Source organism: Fragaria vesca, linkage group LG7 (genome assembly GCF_000184155.1).
Source record: "Fragaria vesca subsp. vesca linkage group LG7, FraVesHawaii_1.0, whole genome shotgun sequence".
Classification (NCBI taxonomy): Eukaryota; Viridiplantae; Streptophyta; class Magnoliopsida; order Rosales; family Rosaceae; genus Fragaria; species Fragaria vesca.
In genome coordinates, this window is record NC_020497.1 from 13751762 (window position 1) to 13772905 (window position 21144).

The following is a 21144-nucleotide window of genomic DNA, read 5'->3' on the forward strand; positions in this document are numbered from 1 at the left end:
CTCTCTCTCTCTCTCTCTCTCTCTCTCTCTCTCTCTCTCTAGAGTCGTGCAACTTCTAGGGTTAGGGTTTCTGAAAACTTTCTGGCTATGCTGCGATTTTCTCCATGGCAATTGCTAGCTCATATGATAAGATGACGGCTAGCCTTTTCTCAAAGCTGTCGTTGAAGGATGCTGATGAAGAACCAATTGATTTGGGCAATCCTCGTTGTTCAAAGAAGGGATTTCTGGCTCGTCGGTTCTATTTGGTAGGGAAACTTAATACCGTCCATCCTATGGTGTTCGACGTTTTCCGAAGCACCATTTGATCCATGTGGCGGCTGTCAGTTCCAGTGGAGGTTCATGATCGGAGTGATAGGTTTCTTTTCACCTTTGCCAATGAACGTTGACAGGAGTATAAAATGTGACGATTTTATAGTTTAACCTTTGCATACTTAGCTATTTTCCTTTTAAAAAGATCGTTTTAACTTTGTTATTTTCTTAGGTACTTCGTGAAACAAGATAATGCAAATCTGTGCTCAAGTGATGCAAGCAAGGCTTCCAATAAGAAGTAGAGATGTCAAGGATGGAGTTTGATCCCTCACATTGTCAAAAATATCAAGGAAAGGCGATGGAACCACTTCACCAAAACAGAAGCTGCAAACACAAAAAGCTGAAAACTGGTTTCTGCTTATTTCCTCCGGTTTTCAAGGCCTATTTCCATGAGGTTCCGAGAATGCTTTCACCGAGATTACTGCCCAGATATGTAGAGGTGCGTTTTTAGATCAATTTGGAGTCGAGAATCATCCAAATCGGTGATGGCATCTAGGATTTATGAAGCATCGAAGTTGGACAGAAAATCAGCAGTTCTGGGAAAGCTGTGCAGCAGTCAAGTTCGAGGCAGTGTTTGGGCTAGATTCTGAGTAGCTTTCTTGAGGGTTTTTGTACGATTCTGAAGAGTGACATCATTAATATAATTTGCCCTAAAGCCAAGCCCAGATTATATGTAGAAGACATTCAAAAGATAGCCCAAACATTGATCCTAGTCAAAGAAGGAAAGATAGTCTGAAAATGAAGCTTTGAAGACTTGGAGACTACTTAAGGCAGAACCCTAATACCAGAATGACTCTAAGCCGTCATACTGCAAGAGAGACTTCACGTTGCTGCATTGCACAAGAATCCATCAAGGGGAAGTCGCCAAGATCATCGTCATTCCTTCCATTCACAGTTTTTTTCTTCCCTTTGTAATCTTTAACTTTTGAATTTAATTTCTCTGTGTGATTTCTACAACGATGTGTTGCTAGTTTATCTTAGTTAGGGATGAAGCCCTGAATTATGCAATAAACTTTGTTTTACAACCTTGATTTCGTAATTGCTTAGTTATAGATTGTCTGTTTGGTTTTGGTTTATAGGGAACTCTTGCTTGTTTATGTTCATGGATGCATACATAGAACATTATGAACTTATAAGTGGAGTTAGAATTAGGTTGTTTAATCTCCTAAACGGTTAATATGGCTTAATTCAAGGTAGTAAAACCTATAGGACAATAGGTGAAACCAAATAGAGAGACTTGCATGCTAGGTAGGCGTTCCACACTAGTTTTGCATACTTATTCAATCACTTCCATTAATCTTAATGCTTAGAATAATTTGTTGATAGGATAGCGTCTATACCTTGATTGGTTATTCTAAAGGCTTAGTAACGGTGTGTTCATCTTACTTAAGTAAGTAGTTAAGGAAGTAGTAAGAATTTACGCAGTGCGTTCACTGTTTATTCTTGATTGAACCTTTTCATAACTTGGTAATTGGAATCTTGGTTGTGTGGACTTTGTTTTGAAGCATATTCGGTAGTGAATTTCCTAAATCCCTAACCTCTTCTCTGTCTTATTTCTCAAACTACAAAAATCAATCTAGTTTTCTTATTCTTCTGTCCTTGTTTTTAGTGATTTATTTAGAATTGTAAACGAACTTCAAGTCCCCTGAAATTTTGTATGCATGTTCTTTTCTGTGTCTAGTTTAGGTCTATAAATTTTCATAATTATCTGACTAGTGTAGGTTAGGTAGTTAAGTATATTTTCATCTGCTGTTCGTTAGGAACAGTAGACACTTTTGTGACATTGTTTTTGTGTGTGAAATTAAATACCCTCAATCTCTAGCAATGAACGATCCTTGCTTCTTTATACTACAATTGACAATCTTTTGCAGGGTTAAATTGTGAGGCTATTTTAGCCGTAGCAAACGTGACCTAAATCGAGTTTTGAAAGGAGGACTATGGGCGTTTCAGCGCTCTATGTTTTTGCTCAATCACTACGATGGATTCTCTAATATAACGGCGATTCCCCTAGACTTTGTTTGGATTTGGGTGGAGGTTTCGGGGTTGCTGCCGGCGTTGCTAACTGAGGAAACCGTCGGTCTCATTGGCAAAACCATCTAGTGGGTTAAGGTTTCACCAATCGACGTCATCGAGCTCCAATTTCGTTATGAAAGGCTTCATGGTCAATGCAGGGTTTGTTCCATGATTAATCATGGTGGGCTGCAATGTCCTAGGGCAATGGAAGAAGAGACGGTTCCTGTGTCTCAACCCGCTGCAAGAACCATGCAAGGGATAGTTTTCCAGGCTGCTTCCTCGAACTCTGGAACGACGGCGTTTCAAGTCCCTCCTTAGAAGAAGACGGTATCATTCCACGATTTGTCGGAGAGTAATGATCGGGCTACAAGGGTTTATGGAGTGCGTCGAGCTAGGGAAGAGAATGAAGATGCTGAAGCAAGGAAGAAGGCTAAATTCTCTCTTACAATATATGGTTTCAGTCTCACTGAGTTCGAAACAACTAGGGTTGGAGATGAATTTGGCCGGGATGCAGCTGCCAGGCAGAGGTGGAGCTAAGAAACTAGGCCGCCCTTGTGGGAGTCGCAACAAGCCCAAGCCTGATGCTCCTAAAGATCCTGAGAGCTCGGAGATGGAGGAAGGGGAGCCTACTCATCCTGTTACGGAACATTGAGACTACCTACAATGACATCTCATGAAGTTGGATCTAGCATTGATCTTGAGGCGGAAGGGTACACCTTATTTGATCTTGATTTTGTGTTTTTTCAAAGTAGGTTAGTTTTTGTGTTTTGAGTCAGTCTATTTCTGTTGAGTCTTTGCTTCTGTGTGTTTTGAGTTAGTTTATTTCTGTTGAGTCTTTGCTTATGTTGAATCGTGGATTTGTTTGACCATTTAGTTTGTGGTTGTTGAGACATTTGGTTTTGTTTTTCCCTTTTGGTGAGTATGGAGTCCTTGAGCAGTGGATGTATATGAGGGTCACTTGTGACCTTCAAGTTTGATCTTGTAAAATAGATTTAATGAATGGGTTGTACGCCCAATGGAGTTATCCATTTCTCTTAAAAAAACAAAAATATGAATGATAACTCAGCAAACAATACATGGAATAACGACCAGAAAAGTCCCGACATAAAGAATCACTCCTTAATTATGACTATTGAACACCTAGCTACACTAGGTCTCTGGCCAACAATCAAAAGTACATTCACCTTCTAAAACAATTTAAAGTTTGCTCATTCAATAGACACTAAATAGTGGTATTGTTGTATTGGTTCAAAACTAAACATGGCAAAACTTTGCCACATATTTTGTCCACTCACTAATCACAAGTCTTCAAAAAATCACACAAGTGGGGAGAAGATGCATAAAAAGTGACTTCCCTTGTTAAAATAACCCTTCAAACCCATATTTTGTTGTATGGTATAAAAAAAAGTAAGGTGCAAAGGCATTTGTTGGCCACATCCTAGCTCCACACCTGAATCCGGCATTGAGCTACCAATACTGATCAATTGCTGAAGCGAGATTTTGTGAAGGACCACACTTAGTCCAAGATCTGGAGTAGGAGTAGGAGTCGAAGAAGGCCGATAAGGTGTGCAAAGCTCGTTTCATATGAAATTAGAGGCAAAGGATATCAGATTTGAGAAAAGCTAAAGAACATCAGAGAAGAAAAATAAGAGCAAGGACAAACTCCCTCGTCCCCGCCGCTAGAGCCTTCAAAAAGACGGATGGATCGCTAAAGACGGTTAGGCCGCTAGTGTGATGGACAAAGCCACCGGAGGTGAAAGTTAGGCACTGACTCTCAAGGCTACACTGGAGAGAGAAAATCCACCGAGATAAGAAATTGACACACACTTGGGTAATTGAGGAAAAACTAATTACCAAAAGACTACTACCAAATCCTTATTCTATCAAAGGACTACCAATTAATTTATTACCAAATGGTTTGTTTTTTTATTTTATTTTCATTTTCTTGTTTCATATTCATCAAATTTAAATTGTAATCTTGCGATATAAGTGAAAGTTTTATTGTTACAGATTTTTATTTTATTGAAAAACTAAAAAAATAACATAATTTTTTATCTAAAAAGAAAATTACAGATTCGTCGAGTAATAGATATTTACAAACCTTCTTTTTTAATAATCAATGTTGTTTATTGTTTTAAAAAATGGCTAGAAAGCACGTTACATCATATGTTGTCCTCAGACTAGTATGTTGAGCAGAGGCTTCAAGCACCTTGATCGATACCTTCATTGTTCAAATAACTAAGCACATAAAGATCCTGCAAAAAAAGAAGTAAAATCTTGTTCCGTAACTCTCTGAAAACGGTAAGCTAGCTACGTATGATCACAATATCTAATGGTCAAGTTAGTAAACTGTACAACCAAAAATCAATTAAGTTACTCGATATCTACGTCTAGCCTTTGCTCTTGACTCTAGGGCTAGCCATCTCATTTCGAGTTGAATAAGCAGACCACAGTTAAGACATAAGATTGGGCCCAGTAGCTAGCACAGTAACAGTCAACCCAACTCTCAACCCCAATAGAGTAGAAGTCTAACTCCCAGCCTTGAGACTGGCGACCCACCATGGAGTCGTCTAAGCTCCAAACCCGTCAACTTTCCCATCAGATTTGGTGCAGCTGCCGTCACAGCCTAGTGTCAAAGAATTGGACTTGAGCAATCCAACCTCTACTGTTGCGGCCCAAATCTTGCCTGCAATTGAATACGGCCAATGTTTGCCGACTAGATGCAGCCACCTCTGGTGGCTAGTCCTTCCACATCGAAACCATCTCTAGTGAAGATAGAAGATATTTTACAAATTTGTTTTTGGGTTAAGATATTCCATTCATTGAAAATAAAAGATACATCATCAATCGATTCATAGCCTTGCGTAAATAAGATCAAACGATTCCCGTAGGGTAGCACCCTCATTACACTTTTCTCGCTCATTCATCACCACACATATAGTCAAAAAGACTATGGACAATTACTCTAACGAAAAGGGAAATAACAAAACCTATAATCTATGAGAAACACAGATTGTAGGACATTAGTCTAAGTAGAAAATACTACAGAAGTAAAAGGCAAGGCAGCCCACATCTAGTATTCCAGGCCTAAAGAAACCTGAATCAAAACGCAGGCTCAAGCCCAATTACTAAGGGCACCCAAGATGGGCACCCTAGCCTCAAGCCTTATGTCGCTGCCGTCGCCTCCGGCAGGTAGCCTTGACCCTACCGAACAACCAACAACATCATCTCTCATAAACTAGCAAATCAACGTCTCCAAGAGCCGCTCAAAACTACCGCCTCAAAATAGATTGTTGCCTATAGACACCCATATCACAATTACAAGCCGAAGTCCAAGCCCCACCGACCCGATCTGAATCGGATCTAATCTGACCCACCCGATCTGAATCAGATCCAATTCGAGCTTGAATCCAATCCGACCCCGATCCCTGCAACAACAAAAACCACCGCTACCATTGTCTCCAATCTTGAAGATCGGAGAAAAGCTGTAAAGTCGACGTCGTCTAGTCGCCCAAACATCGTCAACCCTGAACCAAATCACGATCTAGGGCCTACCTCCACGCTGTCGAAACTACTTAGAAGCCTGCCCACGCTGCCAAATTGCGATTCAAACCACCCCCCACCAGCCAAGGAGCCTGAGTGAAATACTGTCACCGCTTGCTCGATCGTCTCCTCTCCTAGGAAAAACCTTAGCTGAAGATATTTTACAAACTTGACCTTAGGGGTTTTTGTTTAATCATTACTATTAAGTTTAACTGAACATAAAGTTCATTGTTTTTTTTTTTAAATTATTAATAACTCATACATCCTACATATGTCTAGTGAGGTTTGAACCCATGACCTCAAAATTGTTGGTTAAACACCTTAACCAAAAAGCCATGGCTTACTTGACATTAAGTTCACTATTTTATTAAAGAAAAAATCAAATTTTCTTTTTTAGCATTAATGGAACAAACAATCTACATTTAACCTTAAAGAAACTTTAGAGCAACTTCAATAATGTTGTCAATTTTTTTTTGTCAAATTCAAAATCAAATTTTTCTGGCAACAAAGCCAACAATCTTTATCTATGCGCTCCAACTAACCAGTCAAAATAAAGAGAATGATTATTTTACTATTTTTATAAAATATTAAATTCAAATACATATTCATTCATTTTTTTTTTTATCAGAATTCCCCTTCGAAAGTTCCGGTAAGAAACAATCACATATTTTATATGAAAACCTAGTAATCATCTAAATCAATGAATACCTAGTAGCAAAACAATAGCATACACAGATTTGATGAAAGATTTTCCAAAATCCAGATCGATAAATACCCAAAAATTCATGATCAGAATCTTCTTCTCTCTTATACTTCATGAATCCGAATAAGCCAATGTATGACTCCCAGAGCGTTTTTAGGAATTAAATCAAGAACGAAGAGAAAAGGATAAAGTCGGGAGCAAAGAGGGCATGAGATTGAGCTGAATAGTGCTCTTGTTGGTTAGATGAATTCGGTGAGGGAAAGCACTCAAGCATGCACATACTCAAACCCAAATCTTCTCTCCGAATACCATGATTTTTTCGGTTAAAAGCTCTCTCAACCATGATGGTTTTTGGCTTGTTTGATTTGTTTGAGAGGAAAAAGAGATTAACGGGTTTGCAAGAAAGAGAGAGATGATAAAGAATGAGAGAGGAGGAGAGAGGAATTGATAGTCAAATTTGACACATTAAGTTGAAGTCCTCATCCACTTGTCAAATAACCTATGGGTAAGAGCAAATTTTTTTTGTCATTTGTAGCCGTTGCAAAGCCATGTTAGATATTGGAATTGCTCTTAGAGAGGTGAGATGTTGAGTTTAGGTCGTGGAGCACCGCCGCTCGCTAGGGAGAAATGAAAGATGAGAAATGTGAGCATATGAGAGATTGATAGATGCGAGGAGTTAAAAGATGATAGGAGAGGAATCTGGGTAGTTTGAAGATGAGCGGAGTCGAGTCTGGGTTGAGTACGAAGGCAAGAGATTTAGGTTTAATTGTTGTACATTTGTATTGAACTGAAAAAAATTAGATAAAAGAAAAAGAAAGAGCAAAGTTGTCATAGAGCGCACTTTCTTGTGAGAAATGTGATTATGATTCCCGATTTTCATATTTGGGTTAATGATAGTTTATCGTGATTGTTTGGTTATAAATAGATGTTTCACATTCTAAAAAAAAACGTATGTCGTTTCTTTTCATTTGTTCTCCAGATTTAAAGCTAACAAGAGTATAATAACGTTATTTTTTAAAAAAAAATATGGCGAGTAGCACTCAATATATGATTTTTTTTTTTATTGTGGTGAGTAGTACTCAATAGAGGACACACTCTTAGTAAAATAAACTTGGGGGTACTACAAGCAAATTGTCCACGGATTGCAACACATTTGCGAAAAGCGAACAATGCCGTACATGGAGCCATTTCCTCTAGTAACAACATGTTCATGTTCAAAGGGAGACAAATTGGTGATTTTTTGCATAATACATAACAAATCTAATTTACTATTTGAAAAAGAGAAGAAATCTACATGATTTGTTTTTAATGTTTTGTCCTTAGTAACTTAAAATTTGTCTTTTCATGAGAATCAACTAAAAAAGGAAAGTATGAGTGTATATTACAATTTGGGGAGTACAAATTTCATTTTCGTTGAAAAAACTTAGAACAAACTCTCTCATGTTAAAAAAGCTCCAGATAAGTAAGTGAGTTCCATGATGTACATATGTAAGAACAAACTCTCTCATGCTAAAAAAGCTCCGGATAAGTAAGTGAGTTCCATAGTGTGTACATATGTAGCAGTAAGTTGATCTTGTTTGAGATGCTTAGTGACAGTATGGATCTAAACAAGGAAAATCAATCTTCTGTACATTGTGAGAAGCACCGCAAGAAAAAGTAGTCTTTCATCAGTGATTTTCTTAAATTCTTTATAGTGACCTGAATTTGAATATTATTATTTTTAATTATTATTATCGGAATGAATGTAAGGTTTAGTTGTGGGAATATTCGTTTCAGACTCTCTGATGTTGAAGTTTTCTAATATTTAAATTATCAAAAGCATTTCGTTTTCTAGTGCTTAAAAGTTGGCTTTTTTTATTCATTACATTTTTTCGGAAAACTTTCTTTACCACAGTTGCAGAGCTAGCTGTTACGAATTCGTAGACACGCGGCACACGTAAAACGGATATCATATGAAAAAGTTAGTTTCCAGAATTTAAAAGCGGTATAAATTGAAAAACGTTATGGTATCTTTCACATTACCCTAAATTTCCAAAAATTTGAGAAAAGACCCACAGCCTCTTCCCGAGCCGCACCACGACGCCAAACTTCACCGGCTCGGAACTCATCGTCTGGCCAACAATCAGGCCGCCAGCGGTCCCGATCGACTCGTGTCAGCATCGTCACCAAGTCTGTGGTAGTGCCGCTCTATGACTTGTTGTCTAGACGCCACAATCCGGCGGCGAAGCTCATTAGGTGTCGCTAGAGAATCTCCAGATTCCGGCCAACTGTCAGCGCCTCACCAATTACATCTTGAACCTTAGGAAACGCTTATGAAAACAAAAAATACTATACTTAATACTTTTAGCCTCTCTTTTGTTGTCTTTTTATATTTATATTCATCTATTAAGGATGATATATATCAAACATTGGTGTTGTTGACACTGGAATCTGGCCCGAACATGTTAGCTTCAAGGACAAAGGAATGCCAACTGTACCCTCTCACTGGAAAGGCACTTGTGAAAAAGGCACCAAGTTCTCACAACCAAATTGTAACAAAAAGCTTATTGGTGCAAGATCCTTTCTGCAAGGTTTTTTTTGGAAATGTTTTTCTGCGAGGTTATGAGGCCATTGTCGGAAGAGTCAATCAAACAGTGGATTATAGATCCCCTCGTGACTTCAAAGGACATGGAACTCACACTGCTGCAGGAGGAAATGTTGTCGAAGAAGCAAACATGTTTTGGCTTAGCAAAGGGCTTGGCAAGTGGAATGAGATATTCTTCACGAATTGCAGCCTATAAAGGCATGGCACTTTCAGATGTAATTCTTTGGTAGACCAAGTTGCTTCTTTGGCATTAGGAAACCTGACCATTTTGCCTTCATCACATCCAGAGTTGCAGATTGTTTAGAGAAGAATTCCAATCAATTCTATTTCTACAGTTTGGTTATCCTTGTTGTGATATCGGCCAATTATGTATGTCAAGGAACCCCAAACAAACACAACAAACCAAGTGAAACAACCACAGAGATAAGAACACAAAGAACACATATTTAAGATGGTTCAGCAAAAGTTTTGCCTACGTCCACCGGGCAAAAAACATTCTTCCACTATATTAATAATGGGTATACCCAGAACTTGAACAGTGTTAATTTTGTTGTACAAATCTAGGCAACAATGAACTTGAACTTGATAAGAAAATAGATACAACAGATGGTCTATCCACTACCCTTGACTACACAAGTTGCTCATTCTTAAAATGTGAAACGCACTATCAAGAGCAGCCATTAATTTCATGAGATATTAACAAGCTTTGGACGTCCAGTTGCCGGGTTCATCTCTACTCGGAGACCTAATCGAGCAAGGTCAGGCACATCAACAGACCCTTGAAGTTCCAATTCAGCCACCGCCTGTTGATTTTCTTGGTTCCGCTCCAACAAGTTCCTGACACACCAAATTCCCCACTCCCTTAAGTAGGGGTTATCATCATCTGTTACACATTGTTGCAACAGCAAAAGTAGCCCATCTTTTCTCCTAATCTCATCTTGCACAATCTGCCTTCCATATAAACAATTGCCGATGACTCCAACTATGTCTCTCCGAAAACCTTTATATGGACATGGTTTTGAAGCAGAGTAATTTGATCCTTCTTGGTCCTTGGCTTGGTTGACAGATTTCTTTATTATTGCTGGCGGCTCAAGGTCACGAAGCAAACACAGAAGTAATTCAATGAGACCATAGGAGATCAAAGCATCCACAACATCCATGGTATCCACTGTACATCCTCTTAGTGTCCCTTGGGCACATATATCTCTCAAGATAGTGAGCGAGTATCCCAGGACATCAATGTCAATAGAGCCTGTTGGAAGTCCAGACCTGCCTCTTGTTGCATAACTAAGGACCTTAATGGAGTTCTTGAATATTCCAAAAACACACAAAGCAAAATCGTCGGGAACAGTTATCTCGTTCAGACGCTCATTCAAAATCTCTGATACATTTTTCAACAAAAATTCTTGCTCTTCCAAGAAAGACTCTTGCCCACCTTCAGTATCGTCGCCATTCTCATTTCCACCAACATGTTGTAAACTAAAGAAGAGTGGCCGGAAGTAAGGTTCCTCTAAGCAGATCCTTGAAAGAAGCAATTTGTACCAATCTTCTCCAAAACCATCTGGTTTAGACATTAAACATAAGAATGGTACGAATTAGGCTCAATCATCAATAAATGGTTTAAGCAGAGAAACTTAATTGAAGCTAAGTTTAAGAAGCAATAAAAATATATATCCACAATTACCTGCAGCAGCAGTCTTAACAATTTCTTTCACAATAGTCACTCCACAATCACCACAAAGCTGTGCAACCAGTTCAGGGGTTCCATCACAACAAGCGTAGATAATCATACATAGCGGACCACAAGTCTTCTGGCTACGGACTCTTGCAAGAGCAACAAAATTTTCTAAGAAGAGTTGCTGCCAAATTGCATGCTGCTGTCGTTCTCCAGCCAATGCAACATTAGCTAAAACTTGCAAGCCCACACAAATAATCCCAAAATCCGGCTCCAGAGAACTTGCAGAACTCAAAATATTGGATATGATTGCCACTCCATTTTGTTCAACAAATGAGTTCTGGTTTGCCACCTCCCCAGCACACAGGTTTCTTAGAAGCCTTAAAGACAAGGTCAGAAGGTAGTGATCAGAAGGGTACGAGAGAGATTGAACAAGCTGTATAACTGTCGGAAGAACATTCTTAGCGGAAAGGTCTTCACGACCATCAGCCGTTTTACAAACTTGTACTAAATCTTCCAACGAGTCTACAAGTTTAGATGAGTTTGACACACTCAAAAGCGCCTGGAGGACATGTTCGGGAACAGAGCACTCTGGCAGTGTGGTATTATCCATTACTGAATCAAATATCAAATCAAATCAAAGCAAACAACTGCGATAGCTAACTAGGTGATATCCTGCACAGATATAATACAGAACCAAAAAGGTAAGCTTTACTGCAATGTAGTGAAAGATCACATGACACAATCATCATCTAACAAGTAAACTCTATACTCAACACCATCCACGCATCTCCCACTAAACCCGGAAACCATTCTCAATATACCACCGATTCATCTCAATCAGCACAGACAGTTTTCAATTCAACACTGAAATTACAAACCATATATTTCTAAAGTTTTAAACTTTAATTACAGACAAGACGGTGCAAAAGCTATTGCAGATGGGTATGAATTCCTCAGGCTCATTATTCCACAGAAATCAAGCCAATACAAAGAGGATTAAACAAAGATGCCATGAAATCTAGTTCAAATTGAAAAACAAAAATTATCAAAACTCATGAACGAACCCAATTTGAAATAGCACAAATCGATCAATTTTAGCAGACTAAAAGGTTTTACCTTTATGGGGAGAGATCCAAGTTTCAGATATGGATTTTGGGAGTGTAGGGTTTAACGCAGAGGAGGACGACACTAATAATAGAAGGGTTTATAAAAGAGACCAAGCAAAGGTAAAAGTAAAATGGTGCTTCTGTTTTAGGACACAGTTAAAACACAGGAGGTCCGGTCCAGAATGAGCTCCACTTCAATCCTCCTGGACTTCAACTCCTTCCGATTCACGCCTCTCCCTCCCAAATCCCACAAACCCATCGACCCTTCAACCCTCAATCTTCACAATGCTTCTTTCCCACTTTCTCGCAGAGCTTCCCCTCTCACCTCCGTCTCCGCCGCCGCCAAAGTCGCCGCCTTTCCCGGCGAAACCGAGCATTCCGACTTGACGGCGCTGTCTCCGCTCGACGGCCGTTACTGGGGTAAAGTCAACGAATTGGGTCCTTATTTGAGCGAGTATGGCCTCATCTACTACCGTGTTCTTGTTGAGGTAATGCTCTGGTTTACTTTAATATTGAAAAGATTACAACTTTAATTCAAAGTGTTGTGATTTAATCAGACACGTTTTGCATGAAGACTTGTGATTGATTTTGTACAGATTGTGTGTTACAGATTAAATGGTTGCTCAAGCTTTCTCAAATAGCTGAAGTTGTGGAGGTGCCGAGTTTCAGCGAAGAAGCTCAGGCTTACTTGCAGGGATCATTGATGGGTTTGGCATTAATGATGCAAGAGAGATTAAGAGGATTGAGATGACTACTAACCATGATGTGAAAGCAGTGGAGTATTTCTTGAAGCAGAGGAGTAGTTCACATCCTGAAATAGCTAAGGTCGAATGCATGCGCTTTTCTTTTTGATTTGTTATGGTGTATGTTTGTTTTGAGTTTTCGAGATTTGAATGTGGGGGTTGTTTATTGTAGGTGCTTGAGTTTTATCATTTTGCTTGCACTTCTGAGGACATCAACAATATTGCACACGCGTTGATGTTGAAAGAATCTGTTAACAATGTTCTGCTTCCTGTGTTGGATGATTTGATTCGAGGGATATGTGACATGGCAAAGGAGCATGCTGATGTTCCCATGCTTTTGCATACTCATGGACAGACTGCCTCACCCACGACTTTGGGGAAGGAAATGGCTGTTTTCGCTGTCAAGTTAAGCACACAGAGGCAGCAACTTTCTCAAGTGGCAATACTAGGGAAGCTTGCTGGTACTGTAGGAAATTACAATGCTCATATGGTTGCATATCCTAATATTGATTGGCCCTTAGTTTCTCAAGAGTTTGTCACATCTCTTGGGGTTAGTTTCAATCCATATGTTACCCAGATCGAGACACATGACTATATGGCAAAACTTTTTCATGCATATACCAGATTCAATAATATCTTGATCGACTTTGATTGTGATATATGGCGCTACATATCTTTGGGCTACTTTAAGCAGACAACTAAAGCTGGTGAAATTGGGTCGTCAACAATGCCTCACAAAGTAAACCCCATTGATTTTGAGAATAGTGAAGGTAATCTTGGCATGGCTAGTGGAGTGTTTTCCTTTCTGTGTGATAAGTTGTCTAAATCACGTTTGTAGCGTGACTTGACTGATTCTACTGTTCTAAGGAACATGGGTATTGGATTAGGCCGTTCTCTTCTGGCCTACAGAAGCACGCTGCAGGGAATATCCAAGCTTCAGGTTAATGAAGCTCGCATAAGTGAAGATTTAAATCACTCTTGGGAGGTGCTTGCAGAACCAATACAAACTGTTATGCGAAGATATGATGTTCCAGAGCCATATGAGAAGTTAAAAGTACCTACAAGAGGGAGAACAGTCACTGCAGAAAGTATAAAAGCGTTTATCAAAGGCTTGGAATTACCAGAAGAACCAAAGAACATTCTCTCAAACTTGACACCACATAGCTATGTTGGATCTGCTGTTATATTGGCCAAGATGGTAGATATGGCCGTTGGAGCCACCATACGAGACACCAATGTTCCTGCTGAGAAGGTGAAGGTTGTGGCTAATAGTTCTTCTTGTGATCTTGAGCTTTCAAGTTTGCTGGCTTTGTCGCCTTTGGATGGCCGGTATTGGGGTAAAGTGAAGGAATTGGCTCCTTATATGAGTGAATATGGTTTAATCTACTTCCGTGTTATAGTTGAGATCAAATGGCTGATATGGCTTTCACAAATTCCTGAAGTGATAGAGGTAACCGGCTTGGGTGAAACTGCTCATTCATTTTTGCAAGAAATAATCGATGGGTTTAGCATAGTTGACGCACTAGAGATTAAGGAGATTGAGAAAGTGACAAACCATGACGTAAAAGCGGTGGAGTATTTTTTGAAACAGAGATGCAAATATCACCCAGAGATAGCAAAGGTTAAAACTCACTTTAGTGGTTTTTAGATGCCGAATACATATTTTTATCAAAATATTAACTGTTTTGAATGTTGAATAACTTCTTAACCTGTTTCCTCTTATCAAAGGTGCTTGAGTTTTTTCATTTTGCATGCACATCCGAGGACATCAACAATCTTGCACATGCATTGATGCTCAAGGGAGCTTTGAACAATGTCATGTTTCCTGTCATTGCTAAATTGATTCAGGCACTATGTAGCATGGCTAAGGAGTACTCTCATATTCCTATGTTGTCTCGCACTCATGGACAGGTAAAAGTGGTATTTTACATGCACTGAGTTGTGTCACACGTACTAGTTTAACAAATCAGTTTTAGGAAATTCATTTTAGGAAACTCTGATACAGTTTTGACAAACCATTCTCTTCATGCTTTTCTTTTAGCTTTTTGAAGGTATTCAAATTCAGTTTTAGGAAACTCTGATACTGTTAGCTTCCTGGACTTCCGTTTACTTGTACCTTGTACTTCAGGCTTATTATTTATTCCTTTCATATTGTAGCCCGCTTCACCTACGACTTTGGGGAAAGAAATGGCTATATTTGCTGTCAGATTGAGCAGAGAATGGAAAGAGATATCTGGTGTGGATATAATGGGGAAATTGGCTGGTGCTGTTGGAAATTACAATGCTCATGAAGTTGCATATCCTGATGTTAATTGGCCCCAAGTTAACAAAGAGTTTGTATGATCTCTTGGGTTGAGTTATAATTCGTATGTCACTCAGATCGAACCTCATGACTACATGGCGGAGCTTTTTCACGCAATTTTCCGGTTTAACAACATATTAACCGACTTTGATAGAGATATATGGGACTACATATCTTTGGGTTATTTTAAGCAAACAACCAAGGCTGGTGAGATTGGGTCATCAACAATGCCTCACAAGGTCAACCCTATTGATTTTGAGAACAGTGAAGGTAATCTTGGTGTGGCTAATGGCAATTTTCTTCAGCAGAGCATGAAGTTGCCCGTTTCACGTTGGCAGCGGGACTTGACCGACTCGACTGTATTGAGAAACATGGGTTTAGGATTAGGGCATTCTCTTCTTGCCTACAAAAGTACACTTCAGGGGATATCAAAACTTCAAGTCAATGAAGCTTGCATTTTTGAGGACTTGAATCAGTGTTGGGAAGTTCTTGCCGAACCTATACAAACAGTAATGAGGAGATATGGTGTCCCTGAGCCCTATGAAAAGTTGAAGGAATTAACTAGAGGAAAGCAGTTACCAAGGAGAGTATAAGAGAGTTTACCAAACGGTTGGAAATACCTGATGAAGCAAAGTCTATTCTACTAAGCTCGACACCACATAGTTATGTTGGCGCAGCAATAGAATTGGCCAGGAAGGTAGACATTGCTGTGGAATCAGAGATTGGGGATCTGTTGTGAACTAACGGTTTGTATCTTTGCACCAAACTATCTAATATATTTTGATTGTCACGAGATTTAGAATCAGGGGATGGTATAGAAGAGTTTTAATTCTGAATAAGATTGCTTGCATTTCATATGTCAATTGAAGCAACTCAAGATCAGAGTTCTGTCCTTGATTTGATTCATTTTGTTTATCTAGTTGAAACCTTTATCTCTCTGTATGCGGAATTATAAAATAATTCATTCTTGAGTATCAACATTTTTTGTTGTTGAAGTTCCGGTCATAATCAACAGTCATTATGTGTACCCGTAGCAATTAGCATAATCTTAGTTTGTTTGTCAATTTATCTATCTTGGGTTTAAGCATATCAGCTAAACAAGTTGTGGAATTGTAGTAGAACACTGTCATGACTGGTGAGTTATCTATTAGCTCATTCTTGCTTCTTATAGGTGTGAACTTACTGTGACTGCTGTCTGCCGTGACAATCACAACTAGCTCATGAGTTTGGAAATGGCAATTACTTGACGATGAATATTATTTATAGGTGAGAGGAAGAGTAACCATGGCAAGCTTCATTTTATTGGGAATGCAAACAATGAACACATAAGTCTAGTTGTTTTACCCAATCTTGAATGCTAGTGGGAAGCCTTGTAAACCTGGAGCTGTCCTAAGTCTTTCAATTCAGTACACTCCAGTTGAGAGATTGAGCATTTACCATAATGGAGTTGGGGTAGGCCATGATTACTATGGGGTTCCTGGCACCTATTTTCCTCTTAGGACTGGTGGAAAGGTTACTCTTTACCAAGATGCTCACATACCAGACGGTTGTCTTCCGAAGCTGATTTCAGATGGAGGGATGCCATATGTGCATGGGAAGTGTTGGAATGACATATTTGATGCAATACGTCAAGCATGTTGTTTGATTTACATTGCTGGGTGGTCAGTTTGGCACAATGTCAAACTGGTTCGGGATGGTGGTGCTGCATCAAATGTTACCATAGAACAGTAAGTACCTTTCACTTTTTAAAGATCCAAGTCCCAGGGAGGAGTGAGAGTGCTGCAGCTTGTTTGGGATGACCCCACTTCAAGGAGCATTTTTGGGCTATAGAACAGTAAGTACCTTTCAATTTTTAAATTCCCGAAATGCTATTTTAAGGGACTTTGAATCTGATTATATCATTGAATTGCTTACCTTTATATAATGTCATGATTTATGAGATTCTTTGAAGCAAGTCCATTTAGTTAGTTTTTGTGTACTTGCCCTGAAATTATTTGTTACAGGAGGGAATCATGCAAACCCATGATGAGGAAATTCGGTGGTTTTTCAGCACTCTTCGGTGCAAGTATTGCTTTGCCCCCGCACTGCTGGAAAATGACATATCTGGGTTAAGCAAAGGGTTTCCATATTTATATGTGACAAAACTTCTGGAGGTTTGCAAGTATTCTCAGTTTCTTGCGGGATTTGAATGAACTCAATTATAAGCTGTTTATGTATGAGTTGCAAAATAATTAAATAAACAATTAACGCTGGGCTTTTCAATGACTCTGTAGAGAATGAACTCCACAGCACAATTCTTCCAAATATTGCTTTGCAGAAGGCATCATATAGAGTTCCAGATCGTGTTAACATTATGTTTTCTGAGAGTGTCTTCATTTCTTCTCATTTTATAAGCTGATCTTACATTTTATTATAGGTAGATAAAAAGGCAGAGCAATAGGTAGATAAAACACTATTATGTCATATAGCCAAAGGGGTAACTCTTTTTTACATTTGGTTGGCTGAAAAATAGACTTAACTAAGTTGAGTAATATAACTTATTTTCTTGAATTGGTCTTGGTGTTATTCCTTTTGCGTTTTGAAATGTGTGGCATTGAATTGCTTCATGTTTTGATTCTTAGGAAGTTGGGATGATCTATACACACCATCAGAAAACAGTAATTGTGGATGCTGATGCTGGCCATAATAAGAGGAGAATCCTAGCTTTTGTTGGAGGTCTTGACTTATGTGATGGGCGATATGATACTCCAAACCATGAACTATTTAAGACGTTGAAGACAGCGCATAAAGACGACTACACGGCAATTATTAGATCTTCTCTTTGTAATCATGGTTGAGTTTTCTGAAAAAAAATTAACTTGTCTCAACTGTGCCAAATGGCACAAAGGCAGCAACCAATTTATATCTTGTGAAATAATGATGTCCCTTGGCAGCTACCAACTTATATCATGTGAAATAATGACGTCCCTTTGTGAATTAGAATGAAAGATATACTGAAGAAACAAATGCAAAATGCATTAAGATATGGGCTAGGCAAAAACACCAAATCACAATAGAAAGTTACAGTATAATTTTGTACTACTGTTCTACCTCATATGTAATCTTTCAGTATTAGAGGCAGACAGTTAGACCACCAGTATATACAACAAATTTTTTCATCCTTCCTATATATAGACTAAGCACTTGTGAATTTTGGCCAAGAAATTGATGCATTGTGTGCTACTGTTATTTTTTAAGTAACTAACGCAATTGTTTCCCTGATATATATATTTTTTAATCACTTTAAAGGGTAGCACTTGACCACTTGTTGTCCAAGAGAGCCATGGCATGATTTGCACTCTAGGCTTGATGGTCCAGCAGCATATGTTGTTCTGAACTTTGAGGAGCGCTGGTTAAAGGCTTCAAAACCACAAGGGATGAAGAAACTGAAAAAAAGCACCTACAATGATTCTTTGCTCAAGTTGGAAAGGATTCCAGACATAATTGGAGCATCCCATGAGGCTTCCACTAGTGACTACAATCCAGAAACTTGACATGTTCAGGTAATGAGATTATGACTGATTATTGAGGTAGCCCCTGGAACTTGCTTGACTAGTAATGGGGTGGGACCAAGTAAATCCAATATCCAAACCAAAAATTAAAAATAAGAAAAGTAAACTATTAAAACCAATAATCTTTCCTGGCGTTTCACCCATGCAGATCTTCCGTTCGATTGATTCAAACTCTGTTAAAGGTTTCCTAAAGGATCCAAAAGAAGCAACAAGCACGGTGAAAAACATTTACTGATAATTTTCTCTTTACTGTGACCTTTTAGAAGTTGAGTTTGGACTGGTGATTAGTACGCACTATTCTTACAGAATCTGGTGTGCCGAAAGAATGTGCTGATTGACATGACTCGACATGAGCATACATACAGCATATGTGAAGGCCATCCGTGCTGCTCAGTATTTCTTATATATAGAGAATCAATATATTATTGGGTCTTCATACAATTGGAGTCAATATAAAGACTTAGTTAAGTAAAATTTTCATTTGGTAAAACTGCTGCTTTTCAAGATTGAAATGATAGTCGTCATCTTTGTTCATATAAAGAGGAACATTTTGTTTTGGAGAGACCATATTGATAGCTATACGCCTTAATTTTTAAGATTATATTCATAGTGGATGAGTATGAGTTTTTCAGTGCATGGGTTAGCGTGAAAGTACTCAACTGTCTTAAAATATATGGTCCACCAAAGAAGCATCTTTAAGTTGAACTTATATTTAAGAGCTAGTTCATGGTTAGCTGTATATTTCGAATCTGCAATCATGCTCCTATTGTTAAACTATCCGTTAATGTTTATGCAGGTGCGAATAATTTGATTCCCATGGAAATTGCCATTAAGATTGCTGAAAAAATCAGAGCAAACCAGAGATTCGCTGCGTATTTTGTTATTCTAATGTGTCCAGAAGGTGTTCCAACTGGTGCAGCAACACAAAGAATTCTATTTTGGCAGGTGGGCTTCTGGTCGTGATTTGCAATGAGAGGAAATTTTTCTAATACTTTACTGTTGTTAATTCCCAATTTTCCTTGCATCTGTTTGCCATAAAAATACTTACATATCTTCTGCAATCTGCATCTCCTGTTTCCAGGCATTTAGTCAAAAAAGCAGGCAATTTATGATTTATGTTCATTTGAAAGGTATGATAGTCGATGACAAGTTGGTAATACTGGGTTCCGCGCATATCAATCAGCGCTCTATGGAAGGGACGATAGACACTGAAATGGCAATGGGGTCCTACCAACCTCATCATGCATGGGCAAGAAATCATTGTAGTCCTCTCGGGACAGGTAATCACAGAATCCAGATTAATATGCTGGTTTTTAATTGTTAGAGTCTATACAACTGTTTGTATGCTTTTCCACTTTTGTTTTTTGAGAATATATGTGTTTTCACTTCTGTGGCCTGAAGTTGCGAATGTTTTGCTTGATAGATATTTGGATATAGAATGTCACTGTGGGCAGAGCACACAGGAACCATTGAGGACTGTTTTAGAGAACCAGTCTTGAATGTGTTAGGAGAGTTAGAGCAATGGGTGAGTTGAACTGGAAACAATTTGCTGCTGAGGAGGTTACAGAGATGAGGGGTCATCTATTGAAGTATCCAGTTGAAATTGATCGAAAAGGCAAAGTCACATCCCTTCCTGGATGTGAGAGTTTCCCCGATGCAGGAGGAAATATAACCGGTTCTTTCCTTGGCATTCAAGAAAATTTGACAATTTGATCACCAGTTCAGTTTTATAGAACTCAGTTAGTACAGTTTTGAAACGTTTCTTTTGTTGTATTTAGCAAACCCATAGTAGGATAGGGTTCTGTTTTATTCGATAAGGATGTAGGCGCTTTTAGGGTTTCTTTTCCTATTTTTTCATTTTCATTCATTGGTAGATCAAGTCGCTTCTTTGGCATTAGGAAACCTGACCATTTGATCTGCCTTCATCACATCCAGAATTGCAGATTGCTTAGAGAAGAATTCCACTCAATTCTATTTGTACATACAGTTTGGTTATCTTTTGGGGTTCACAAGGCATTGTACAACTCTGCCAGTTTGGCACATTATAATGTTGATATCTCCTGCTTTGCAGGCAACATCTCAGATTATTCATCTTTCATTTTTCTCCCTTTTTTCTAAGTAATGCATCTTTGTTTAGGTGTGGCCAACTTGAAGCACTCGCTATATTTAAATTATGCTAAAACTGTGTTAATTTTGTGGTACAAGTCTAGGCAACAATGAAGTTGAACTTGATAAAAAAATGTATGCAACAGGATGCTTGACTACACAACTCTATACTCAAAACCATCCACTCATCTCCCACTAAACCCTGAAACCCATGTCTCTATATACCACTAAGTCACTAACTCATCTCAATTAGTATAAACAGTATTCTAGAAATTTTCGTATTTGTATTTGTGTTATCTAATAAATTTAGGGGAAAATGCTCTAATGCCCAAATATTTGAAAACTAAAGCCCATTCCAATTAAAGTCTTATCTCATAGCTCATTCCAATGATTGTTACCAAAATGACAATACTACCCATTATTAATTCGTAACTGCCCCTTCCTCTAAACCCCAACCGTTGTCGCGCTCTCTCTCCAAGACCATAACTGCTATCTCTCTCTCTCTC

At 38.6% G+C, this 21144-nt stretch overlaps 1 protein-coding gene and 2 pseudogenes across 3 annotated transcripts; 2 read left to right on the forward strand and 1 right to left on the reverse strand.

Annotated features, from left to right (window-relative positions):
• Window positions 1-9838: 9838 nt before the first annotated feature.
• LOC101297970 lies at window positions 9839-11975 on the reverse strand. The gene is made up of 2 exons (XM_004308673.1): window positions 10837-11975; window positions 9839-10713 (listed from the first exon to the last, which is right to left on the reverse strand). Exons 1-2 carry the CDS (start codon window positions 11438-11440, stop codon window positions 9839-9841), a joined length of 1479 nt encoding a protein of 492 aa, XP_004308721.1. The 5' UTR covers window positions 11441-11975.
• Window positions 11976-12118: 143 nt separating this feature from the next.
• Window positions 12119-16549, forward strand: LOC101298268 (annotated as a pseudogene). Its single transcript, XR_185351.1, has 6 exons — window positions 12119-12424; window positions 12547-12761; window positions 12852-14300; window positions 14408-14590; window positions 14837-15727; window positions 16153-16549. The product of XR_185351.1 is annotated as an uncharacterized LOC101298268 (transcript).
• On the forward strand, window positions 16202-20366 carry LOC101298556 (annotated as a pseudogene). The gene is made up of 10 exons (XR_185352.1): window positions 16202-16216; window positions 16317-16815; window positions 16985-17100; window positions 17603-17782; window positions 18275-18523; window positions 18681-18749; window positions 18839-18994; window positions 19327-19477; window positions 19614-19812; window positions 19956-20366. The product of XR_185352.1 is annotated as a phospholipase D gamma 1-like (transcript).
• The last annotated feature ends 778 nt before the right edge of the window (window positions 20367-21144 follow it).

Bases quoted from the DNA above. Each gene is read 5' to 3' on its own strand.
- LOC101297970 (XM_004308673.1), bottom strand. From the start codon at position 11,440: ATGGATAATACCACACTGCCAGAGTGCTCTGTTCCCGAACATGTCCTC. The intron at 10,714-10,836 runs GTAATTGTGGAT...TGTCTAAACCAG, and splicing joins TGTTAAGACTGCTGCTGCAG to ATGGTTTTGGAGAAGATTGG.